Below are 12,271 nucleotides of genomic sequence, written 5' to 3' on the forward strand. Positions count from 1 at the left end.
GTGAGGGGGAGGAGGGGAGGTGAAAGAGGAGAAGGAGAATATTATTGTTAAACACGATGGCGCGAAAAGGACTCGACTGTGGCCGAACTCGATGAGGCGTTACATCCGCTCCTTGTGCCTCGAATAAAACCATTCTTACTTTTTCCTTACCTCTCCCTTGCACCCTTTAGCTTCTCTCTCTCTCTACGTCTTTCTCTTTTGAGGGCTCCCCCGACTCGCGCGAGGACCGAAAATCTATTAGATTTGTCATTCTCGATTATGAATAGTGACCGTACCATCTTTTCAAGTCGATCTCTACGAGCTTTCCTTTCTCCTCTTCCGCTCCTTCTTCGCCTCCCCTCTGATTCCTCTTCTACTCGATCTTGGCGCTCGTCTCATTCACGCGTGCACGGGCGTTGCGCCTTTTTCTCGAGCGACCGTAAGCGCCATACCTGCGTTGTATAAAAACGCAAGAACTGCACCGTCAGAATTTCATCGTAAAATCCTACAATAGAGACTGATGATCCTGCGAAGGCGATCGCGATTTCTTCTTATTACCTCGCTCCGTACAAGCTTCGTACAATGACGGCTCAAATCGCCGGCGAAATTGGGAGTCGCGCCTCTCAATCGCGGCCGTGTACATTCCTCTCTTTCCCTTTTATTTATTTCGCGATCGGAGATATGCCGAATGAAGGCGGAGGGTGGAGTTTTGTACGTCAGGTGGGATAAATGGACGGCCTAACGGCGTGGGAGTGCTAACATCTCGGTCTCGTCATCAGATGCGCATCGCTGATAAAAGCGGCGCCGCGCGTCACGTCGATGGGGTGGCGGGGGTGCGCGATACCTCTCTCTCTTTCTCTCTCTCTCTCTCTCTCTCACTTGGGATCTGGCGCATTCGTAGAACTCGGATGATCTCTCCTTTTTTGTCGGAATAGTTTTGCGGGCAACGCGTTCAGCGAAATTAGTCAACGGGAATAACAATTCGGCGCAACGAATGGAAGCGCGAGGATCATTCATAAAGGAGGAGGGATCTTAAGCGCCGGGAATCCGTCGGTGATCGCTAACGAAATCGGCCGTAAAATTCGTTTTTAAGGCGGAAGATATTTTTCTTAGAAACGAATACGGCGAAATACGTCCACGACGAATGTGCATCCGGCTTAATGTCCCGCTGCAGAACGAAGAATGCCGCAGGTATCTCACGTGGAATCTGCGAAAGCGTCGTTCCTTCTCGCCCTCAAACGCGAGAACGATGGCGTTACCGCAGCCTCTCCCCGTCATTTTTCTCCTCTCGTCTTCAGCTTCCACATACGCGCACATACACAGTAAAAAATAAAATGTTAATTTTAACATTTTTTGCATGTCCCAGAAAGTCCACTCTAAATTTTAAGTTAAAGTAACTCATTCGTCATATGTTACTTCTTGACAAACTAGAAATGTTAAGTAATTAACACAATACTTTACATTTATTTTTGTTATTGTAACTTTAAGTGTGATGTAAAAATAACATACAAAGTAATTGAAAACTACATGGAAGAGAAGTTACAATAACTCATCAGAAAAGTTGATAGAACATTTTCGTTCGTACAATGTGAACATTTACTTTTTATGTTATATTAACACATGATAGTAATTATTTCAACTTAAATTATTTTTGATAGAAACATTTAATTTTAGTAAATTTGATTATTTTATGTGTCAAAGTTCATGATTATTTGAAGATTTACTTTAACTTCTTTTAGAATGTTAAACTGACTTTGTGACATGTTGATTGTTTAAAATTATTGTGTTAAAAGCATTTCAAATAATATTCCATTTCTAAGAGACATACACAAAATGTTAAGTTATGAAGTTAACATTAATGTAACATATAAAATAATAACATATCAGTTGTATGTTAATTTTACATTGAAGTAGTAATCAAAACATGGCAACACAAGAAAATTTTAATATATGGACGCACAATTTTTAACGGTGTATACATGTTCGCTTCCTCCATCGTTACATTCTCCTTTCGCGACTTATCGACATATCTTATATTAATGTTACATATATTACATACATATCTGCTTTTAAATAATTACAATTCGTAAAAGCGACTGGTATGTCGAGATTAAATTATTATTTTATATTTCTTCGTCAATCATTATGCATTTCTTACTTCAACGGGGTTTTGTCGTAATACGTTAAGCCAAGTAAACAGTGCGCACGATGATGACGATTTTATATTACGACGTTCGACTTTCGATATACAACCGCGAAGCATTAAATATGCGATTAACGTCGCGTATGCAGGTTTGCATCCGTAAGCGCACTCAAAACGTCATTTCGATACATTATGAATCAACGAATCTCGTGGAAATCGTTGCGTCTGAGGTCTGCGCATTTTCATTCACAACATTCAGACGAACGTGTCGTTACCAATAGCTGTCATTGCATTCTTTCCGTTCTGGGAAATTCCCTCTCGTATCATCTTTCGCATTTATTTGTTTATGGAATTTTTTGTAATTGTATCATCCCAACGATACGTGTCGATACATTTCAAAGTTTCATCAAAGGAAAAATTTGTTCGCATTAGCGGAAGATTAGGTACAATGTTATGATAAAGTAATCACAATTTCGCGAAATTGACGATACTTTAAAATGGATTTCCGCATCATCTTAGACTGCAATAAACGGCGAGGGTTTATCTCACACTCAACTTTGCCAGATAATTTTAAATACTTGCATTTTGCTAAACGTATTGGAATATACTTAACAAGCGATCACACAATTGATACGCGTCGTTGCACGTTTTGATATAAATGCTCTTCGTCAGGTTTTGCACGAAATCAACTAACTCGCATATCCAGAAAAAACCTGTCGTTTGTAAAGAGAGAAAAATAAACTTCCGGGTGTATTAAATAATAAATTTGAGAAAGCTTCCGGGCGATTCTAATCTCGAAAAGAGTTCTTATATCATGCCACAAATAAGTGCGCATCCAGTTTTGCAAGAGTTGGAAGTTCTTCGTAGCGTCGTCGATATCTCGGTGTCCGTCTTCACGGACAGCGATGCCGTGCCGTCGACGACACGGTGACGACTTTTGCGATAGTAGTGGTGTCCATCGCGGCTTGACTCGGTGGTGGGGGTGGCGCACCCACACGCGTGGCGTTGCCTCGCACACCTCTTGGACGCCGGACAGCGCAGCGATTCGCTACACCCGCTACACCCACTGCGCGCGGCCGAAGTAACACGCCGGACGACACGAGTTCTCCCGATTAACCCCTGCTCGCGCGGCGCGGCGCATAGTCGGGCCCGGCAGTCGCAGCAGCGTGGTCGGCTATCCCCATAAAAGCGACGAACCCGACCAGCCTACGGCCAGTTGTCATTACGGGACCTACCGGAAGCGAGTATCCTCGAGACGCGATCGACTGGCTCGGCCGAACCGAGACCCGTCATTCAGACATTATCGGATACGTCGGAGCTCGGGAAGAGATAACGGGGCTGGTTATCAGCGTGATAATCTTCTCGCCGTCTCTCTTTCGCGGCAGTACCCTCTTTTTCTTTTTTCTCCCCCGTGGAAAGATCGGTAAAAGAGCGCGGTTATAGCACGCGGGCAGTGCAGGATCAATGTAAGGGGCCGGAGTGGGCCCGGGCCCACAGGGCGGAATTCGAGGGGGCGGTAAAACTTGAGTCGAAGCCAATAGGCGATAAACGGTGTGGCGCGATAGCGAGCGAGCGTCGAGCGCGCGACGAACGAGAGGGGAGAAGGTAGAGCCGGCAACGGTCGCACGTCGGACGGCGACGGTTTAGGGGAGAGTGTCGCGAGAGCCGTATAGATCAGCGAGGAGTCTTCGATACGAGGACGGACCAGGGGAAAGAGAACTGGGCGATCACTGAGGAAGTTTCGCGAATTACTAAGGGGGTAGCACGAATTAACGAAGGGGCGGAAATAGCGTGAGGCCCGCAGCGGCGGTTTACTTTAATCCGGCCCTGCACGTGACTGAAACATAAGAGAAGAGCACGCGCGCGACGCTAGACAGAGCGACGCTTCCGTTGGCACGGACACGGGCGTTGATGTGGATCGCCCGTCCGAGTCCGGGGAGGAGGGGGAACGCACGAAAGTGCGAAAGCGTAGCGTTTTATATTAGGCGCGGCGCGCCCGCTCGCGAGCGAGCGACGCGCGCTTCGCGCCGAGCCCGGTCGCTGCGCGCGCGCGATTCCCTCGATCTCGCGATCGCGTTCGATCGCGGTTCCGAGGAGGACACGGAGCGGTCTCGCGGCCGCGCTCGCGCGGGAGGACCTCCTCCTCCTCCGTCCGTTCCTCCTTCTCCCGACGGAGTTTAGCAGACGGCTCGCGGTCAGTCAGTCAGTCAGTCGGACGTTTGCCACCCGGTACAGTTAGAGCGCGCGGACGCGACTCGCTAGCGGAATCGGTCCCGTCGCGCCGCGTCGGATACGCACCGGCGTTTTATTCCGCGAACGCGAGGAGGCGAGAGCACGAGGGGTAAAGAGAATAACAGAGACGCAGTGGCGCGGAGGAGGGCGCGAAACAAGGCGAAGGCGAGAAGAAGAGCAGAGAGAAGGAGAACGCGAAAGAGAGAAAAAGAGAGGTAGAGACAGAGAGAGAGAGAGGAGAGACGACGACGACGACGAATCCGCTCCGCTCTCCCGTGTCTCTTCGTCTCTCGGGGCACTCTCGCGCGGCGAGCGTGTGCCTACCGCCTTATAAAACGCGCGCGGTATCGCGCTCGGGTCCGGCGGCGGAGCGGAGGCGCGAGAGGAGACGGAGTCGAGAGATCGCGCGGCGCGGAATTGCGAGAGCGCGAGGCTTTCTCGCAGTTCGCCTCGCCTGGTTTCCTCGTGCGAGCGAGGTGCGCGAGCGGTAATGCGGAAAGTTCGCGAGAAGACCGTCCCGGACTTTCGCGTGCCGCCGCTGCCGCTGCTGTCGCCGCCGCTATCCCGACGCGACGCGACGCCGAGCGAGAATAGAGCCGGCGGGCCGCGCGTCCTCGAGCTGCGCGTTTGAAACGCTCCTCTACCGGTGCTGGTCTCTGTTTTCGCGCGACTCGGCGGCAGAAAAAAGGGAGAGAACAGGTCGATGGTGCGAAAGTTTCGCGCGGTGAAGTCTCGTTGACGGACCAGTGCGCCGTTCCTCGATCACGTCGACGACGGGGAAGCGGAGGGCGCGCGAGAGAGGGGCAGGAGGCGCTATACGCGTAAAGCCAACGGCGCGAGTGCCAGGACCGACCGCGGGAGAACAACCGGCTGATAAACGACGGAGAGAGAGAAAGAAAGAGAGTCGAGCGAGGGGAGGAAAGGGTGCCGCGCCACGAAGGATCAAGAATCGCTAAGATGCGTTTTCACGGTGGCCTGATGTTGCCGATCCTGTTCGTCGTCGCTTCTTGCCCTTCGACGTTACGCGCGCGAAAGGTCGCACCCTTAATAGAGGACGACTGGGCGAGGAGGCCTCACCGGCCTGCCGGTAAGTATATCCGTCTGCTGCATATCCCGTTCACCCGTACGTTTGCTCGGAGCGCCGATGTTTCTCATCGACCGGCGCGATCAAGCGAAACGCCAAATGGTAGATTTAGTCAGCGTCGAGTTGGTCCTCTCGTCTCTCTTTCTCGATCTTCCTACTTCGTACTTAGCCGAGCGACTTCGTCAGGTCGAGCGGTGGCGGTTTGCTGGCCTTTAAAGGTTGGAGGGCGTTGAACGCGGACGTCGTGCGCGTTTTGTCGAGGGAGAAAGAGGTTTGCGACTTTGCCGCCGTTCTTACATAATGGCAGACGAGCGCGCGAAAACAACGGAGCGAGAATATCGGCGAGGCGGCCGCGCGCTTACTCGCGCTCTCCTAGCGACGGTGGCCCATGGTGGCCCATGGCTCCGACGGCAGATTGCGCTTTCACCGCGTAGACCATGCAAATCTCCGTGATCCGTCGCGTATCGCTCGATACCGCGATGCCGCTAAAACGCGACGTCGACGAACTTTCCGCGTTCGCGTATCGCTTACCCCGTATTCGGTAAATTTATCGGTGAAATCGGAGTGGCGAGGCAAACGGCGAAGTTTTCCATCAACACTTTGAAACGCGCGAACTTGTTATCGCCACCGAATCTCACACCTCGCTCGCACTCGTTGCCCGAAGGTAGATCTGCTTTTTTACGAAGGCGGAACGTGCAAGAGCTCCGAGATATGCGTTCGTTTAATGTTTGTTGGATTATGTATCGCCTCAAGCTATTTGTAATTTATTTCGCGCTATAATTCGCAGATATTCCGCGAATCACCGCGCACCGAGAGAAAGGGAGAGGGAGAGACGAAAAGAAACGCGGGCAGAGAGAAAAGGATCCAAGTAGCTCGTTTCTCTTCTTTATAAGGATCTAGCAATGTCCGCTTGCTCGTGCCCTCTTTCTCCTTCCCACCAATTTCTTCAATCTTTTTCATCCGTCCCGTTTCGTATCTAATCCTAATTTTCTAATTTTCGTATCCTAATTTTTTGCGGTTTTATTGAATTATTATTCAATCCTTTATCGATCTGCTTAGATTTGTGTATTTTCGTGCACAAAGGAAATCGAAGAATATCGCAGAGTTCGATTCGAAATAACTCACGCGTACGTAATAATATTTGAGTACATTTTATCGCGATCAGTATTGTTCCATGATGTTTTGGAAACATTAACGAATATCGTGCATACAAATGTGCGTAAACTGATCGATCGATAAACATATGCGTCGCACGTGTGTTTGTCAAATAAACCGAGCGTGTGAGTTTTAATTTGATAAATGACCTAATAATTTGGAAGTATTTCGCGATGTTAATTCTTTAATAGTGACATATCATGTCAAATCGCGTGAATTTTCTGTTTTTATACTATAAAAATTGTTTTATGATATGACTGCTTATTATTTTTATATTATATTTGTTGTTACTATTATTAAAAATTTTTATTATTGCTACTATACATTAAAAAATCAATATGAATAAAAGTTATATATATTATTTAAAACTAGAAAAATCAATAGAATTGCAATCATCATCATTAGTATTATTATTAATATTCAACGAAGAAGAAAATTAATTGTCTTATGCAGGCAAAAATATAATATTGAGAATATTTCGGACTTGAACGTAAACATAAACAGACCTGGCTCGAGTGAGCCTGACTGAAAGAAATTACATGCTCGAACACAAGTAATGAGGCGGAAATGAGAGAAATGAAGGGGAAAAACAATTTAATCTTTAAATCACATTATAAAACTCAATATTCAGACGTCAAGAATTCTACTCTCATGAAAGATTTATAAAATTACATTCACACAATATTTATAACTTTTATGTTGTGCAAAACAAACGAGAGAACTGAAATTTCTTCGATGGCATCTCCGAGCATCATAGTTTTTGATGTTTATAATTAATTTCGCTAGAATCGACACTATTCGACACATTACGTTTGCGATATTAAAGCATAATTCATTTTTTCGAGAGAAATGTTTTTTATTTATCGTGCATATTCTCTGACCGAATTATTTCTGCACTACTTTGTAAATTGATTAACAGGACTCTTAGAATTTTAATTGTTCACAATGGACATTTGCCTAAATAATGGGATACTGTACGTTTCATTGTTCTCTCCGTATTTAGGTTTCTACCAAATTTCATGCGATGGTAGATTAGCTTGGAAACGTGTGTTTAAAAACGCGCTTGAAAGTTTTACGTAAATGGAGCTTATTCACGTAGTGGCGGTGCAATCGAAAGCTTTCCTCCCACCAGCTCGATCTTGCATACAAGATTCGCGACTAATTGGCTGCAGCCATGAAGACAACGCTGCCGTTGTGCATTAAAGAAGTTTAGTGAGCTAATGCGCTTTTTTTATGTTAGTAAAAAGTAGATAAAAATTGTACTTGTTGAGTCCATCGTAATCCTTGTATAACTGTCGCGCTTTATTCAACTTCCAGATACATCTAATCAATATATCTAATCAACCGACAAGGACAAAAAAAATAGATAGAAAATAAAATGGAAGTAAAAATAAAGTGAAAATTTTCTAAAGGAAAACTATTTAAAGTTCTGTCGGCTAATAACTCAAATCCTCAGCAAATCCTGCATTCAATTAAACAAACAAACGTATAATATGCAATTATATGTGCGCTCTATGCAAGATTTTTCTTTATTAAAATTAAATAAATTAGCAGCAGAGAAACTTATATGGTGATGTACGATTTTATCTCTTGGGAAGATTACTTTTTTTTTATTATTCGAGTGTTAATACGTATCGCGAAAGCTGACACGGTAAGTCAAGTTAAGGATCGCGATATCTGAAAGATGAAACTGAACGAAAGAAGAAACGATCCGGCGCGTCTTCTGGCGTCCAGGTTTGATCGATCGATCGCCCGCGGCTGGCGAATCGCGCGGTCGCGTGAATTTTCGCCCTCCCGTCGCACTCGCCACAAGGAATACACAGGGATTTCTCTAAACTCGAGACAGGGTCCCGCGTCTCCTTTGCTTCTTTGAGAAAGGCTGCATCTCCGTGCCGAGGAGAAGATCGTATATATTTAGACGAGCTGCAGACACAAAACGACTTACCACCTCCTCCGCAACGGCTCTTCGTTTCTCTTCTCTTTCGTTCTTCGTGAGCCGTCGTTCTCTCCCCGCTTCTTCTTCTTCTTCTCCCTTTGCCCCTTCTCTCTCCCTCGCAGGCGCATTTATGCAGGACTCTCGTGGTCTACGTACGCAAGATAAATGCAAGTACCTCTCGAAAATGTCAAAGACTTTTAGGGGAAATTGAATAGCGTGGTCATTGACCGAGATATCGGCTTTTATCGTCCGATCGGTATTCAATTCGTGTTGACCTAACCGGACAAGGCACGGCAGGATGCGCGAAATAGGTTGTGTATCGCCATTATCCTCGGATGACATAGGTGTGGCCCGTACTTGATACACTTCCCCGTAGCAAGCAGCCTTGCCACTGGTATAACAACCTTGTCACGATGACAATTGCATGATGAAGCAGATATATGCTCCGACGAGATTGGAGGTGCGAAAATTTATAGAACGTAGCAGCAAGTAGAGAAGCGTGTCGCACCTGCACGAGTCTGCTTGTGCACAACGCGCATGTACTTTTGCCTTTTTCTTCGCTTGAACAATTAGAAAACAGGAGCTAATCGGTCGATCGAGAATATCGAGCTCTTTAGCGACTGTAGACGTCGCGCGCTCGTGCACGGGATTTCGTACGCGCAGAATTTTAGAGCTTATGTTCACGAGGTAGGACATGGCGCTCTGGTATCATTTTTCTCTTGCATGATCGTAAAAAGAATGAAACAGGTGGAAAGGGGATGACGCGGAAAGGAGAAAACAAAAGAGAACGAAGAGATACTTCGCTTGATGAATTTGGTGACTCGAAAATTGCGAAGACGTTTATTTGTCGATTTGCTTTCTTATTATTTTCCAAGGTCAACGAAGATCCTTTGTTACATGTGTATGCAGCCGTGTGAACATGCGAGTTAAATGTCCCATAAGTACGTCTCTTGCACGCGGTGCTACTATTACGCTCGCGATCCTAATTTGAATCATCTGCCTCATCATCGCACAATCGAACACAATCGAATATCGTGCCGCACACGGCACTTTTTTTATCGAAGCGTGCCGCAGCGAAAGTTAAATATTAAATATAATCGCAACGTACGATTGGACGCGTCAACGAGATTCGTGTGCATCGGTCTTGAAAGTCGAGGAGTCTTTATTAGATTGTATTTACATTCAATGATTACATTTACATCTAAATGATTTGCTATTCAAATGTAAATAAAACCGATTATGCTAACTTAATTAATTAAATATTTCCGATCGGCACGTTATGCTAAAATACATCGTTGAAACATGCCTTGAGGGAGAGGAATGGCGCTCGGACGCTCTTCACGTATATTGTAGATACATTTTAATGAATGAATGAATGAATGACAGGTATGTCGTTGCTGCGACGTTGCGCAGGTATTATCGACTCAGCATGAGTCAAGGTTTCACTTTCTGCGTCGAGATACCTGGCTGGTTTCGGTGAATGAATGCTCTTCTCGCAAAGAGCGGTTCCTTTTTTCCCTCCTGCACGATTCCAAAAGGGCGATCGGAAATATATCTTTGTCATATTCCGATATAATTGTTTCCGCTCTTTCCGCCGACGAAGTCGCCGCGGACGTCCAATCCGTATCGCTGAAAAATTGACAACGTTATATTGCTCCCCTTTTAAAATTTCTAAATTTATTGTTCCCTGCGTGCGAAAGCTGTAACTGCTAATCGGTACCGTTGACGCTACTTACATTCCTATTTACGCCGTTACTTACTAGCCGAAGCTTCGAGAGTCGCGCCACATATATTTATGTCGCGTACATACATACATATATACATACATATATATATGCATATATGTACATGCATATAAAGAAAAGTCCCCGATTATGAGATACCATATCGATTTTGCCGAATCTAAGGAAATCTATAGGCAGAATTTAAAAACGTAATACGTTATCTTGAAGAGAATTTAATAAGCTTTAGGTTGGTCAAATGAAAAATCTAATTTTAATATTATTTTTTCCGAAAATTAAAAAAATTTGAAAAAAGAGCTTTACGCAGGATCGAGAAAGTGCGCTCCTAATATAAGATACCTCGAGAAATCGGTGTTAAAAGTGCAAAATACATCAGTATTGCAATTAAAAAACTTTATTAGATAGTTTTATAAAAATACTGCTGCCACAGCCTTCGCCAAATCTTCACGATTCCACTGTCGACGCTTCCTCGTTTCTCTAACCTCCATAGTCAGATTCTATAAAAATTAAATACACAAAAATTCGTAATATAAATTCGTATTAACTTTTCTTTAACCTTAAGTAGTATTTTCTTTCTTTTTATTACACTACATAATCTTCATATTCGAGCAATAATTATCTCATATTAAGAGTACCCTGAATATCTCATTATACGAGCCACACGCCTAGCGGTTCCGCGATCATGAAATCTAACCTCTACAATTAAGCAATTCAACAAATCGCGTATTTTCCTGTTACTACGATTCTACTCTATCATTGCATACTGAATTTATTGCCAACCATTTCCTTATTATATAATAAACAAGGTTTAAAGACTTACCTCAAGTTCCTTTGACATGTTCACAATTTCACAAACCTTTTCTTGCAAAGGCTAAACGCAATAACGAACAATGAATTTTTCACTAAATACATTTTACACCAAGAGTAATAAGTTCATGGTGGAACTAACAGATGGTGCTCACTAGTTTAGCAGAAACCCCATTATCTCATATTAGGAGCATATCCCATAATAGGGGATTCTCCTCTATACATATATAGATACATACAACAGATACAATACGTATATCGCTCGCCATGTCGTCGTATCGCGCATATCGCGCATATCGCGCATATCGCTCATATCGCATCGTATTGCCTCGTGCGTGAACCCGAGTTAGCTTTATTACGGAGATTACACACACGCACCGTTAAGCGGATTGTTCCTTTTTTCCCCGTTGACGTCTCGCGGATTCTCGTCCTGATTTTACGAGCCGTCTCGATTTATCCTTCGCCTTACGCGAAAGACGAGACGTGTGTCGCATCGTCGCGGGGCGCGCCACGTTGCTCAACGTTTTCACTGAAACGTCCGCTGAAATAATATTACACATTATGTTTCTCGCGCGGATCCGTTTAGTCTGGACGGGATTCAGGAACGTCATTCTGGCGCCACTCTATACATAGTAAACCTTGTCTGAGCTAAGCGGCTAAATCATTTCAAACGTTTTATGTCTGCGCTGCCAAATGGGGCTTTCGCTGGAAAAGCTGTAAGATTCAATATGCTTTTTATGGTTCTAAATAATGCACTTTTGTACTTTCGAGTAATTAAATTAAATTAAATGTCGAATCGAAAATCACCGTACATGGCAGAGAATTAATGAGTGATATCTCCTATCTTACATTTGATATTCTGTACTCGTGATAATCGGAAAAATTTTCTAATTTATGCCATTACTGCGCAACGTATCGTCGAAATCTGTCGGATTTGCCCCTGGAACGAACGGCAGTTTGCGATTGGTCGCTCGTTATCTATCATCTGCTGCAAAAGTGTTGGAATCATCATCGCGTAAATAGATTTCCTTGGATATTTACTCTGAGACGTGCTGAGGTTCTCGAACTTGTTAAAAGGGTTAAATAAAGGATTAGGTTCGCTGCTAGCAGGTGCATGCGTGATTAATACACACCAACATGGTGAAGGTACCATTGATTATTCGATACTCTCTTAATTAGATGCATCGAATCGA

The 12,271-nt window shown here is 44.7% G+C and overlaps 1 protein-coding gene and 1 long non-coding RNA gene across 2 annotated transcripts in view; one reads left to right on the forward strand and one right to left on the reverse strand.

Moving 5' to 3' along the window:
- Positions 1-4,210: 4,210 nt before the first annotated feature.
- LOC105276865 (dorsal-ventral patterning protein Sog) overlaps positions 4,211-12,271 on the forward strand; it is a 32,777-nt gene continuing 24,716 nt past the window's right edge. The window contains exon 1 of the mRNA XM_011334835.3: positions 4,211-5,441. Coding sequence (XP_011333137.1) covers positions 5,312-5,441 — 130 coding nt within the window. The 5' untranslated portion in view covers positions 4,211-5,311. The remainder of the gene's footprint in view (positions 5,442-12,271) is intronic.
- On the reverse strand, positions 9,342-10,664 carry LOC105276879. Its single transcript, XR_003406724.1, has 2 exons — positions 10,611-10,664; positions 9,342-10,158 (listed from the first exon to the last, which is right to left on the reverse strand). It is a non-coding gene; the product is annotated as an uncharacterized LOC105276879 (long non-coding RNA).

Source organism: Ooceraea biroi, chromosome 6 (genome assembly GCF_003672135.1).
Source record: "Ooceraea biroi isolate clonal line C1 chromosome 6, Obir_v5.4, whole genome shotgun sequence".
NCBI classification, from domain to species: Eukaryota; Metazoa; Arthropoda; class Insecta; order Hymenoptera; family Formicidae; genus Ooceraea; species Ooceraea biroi.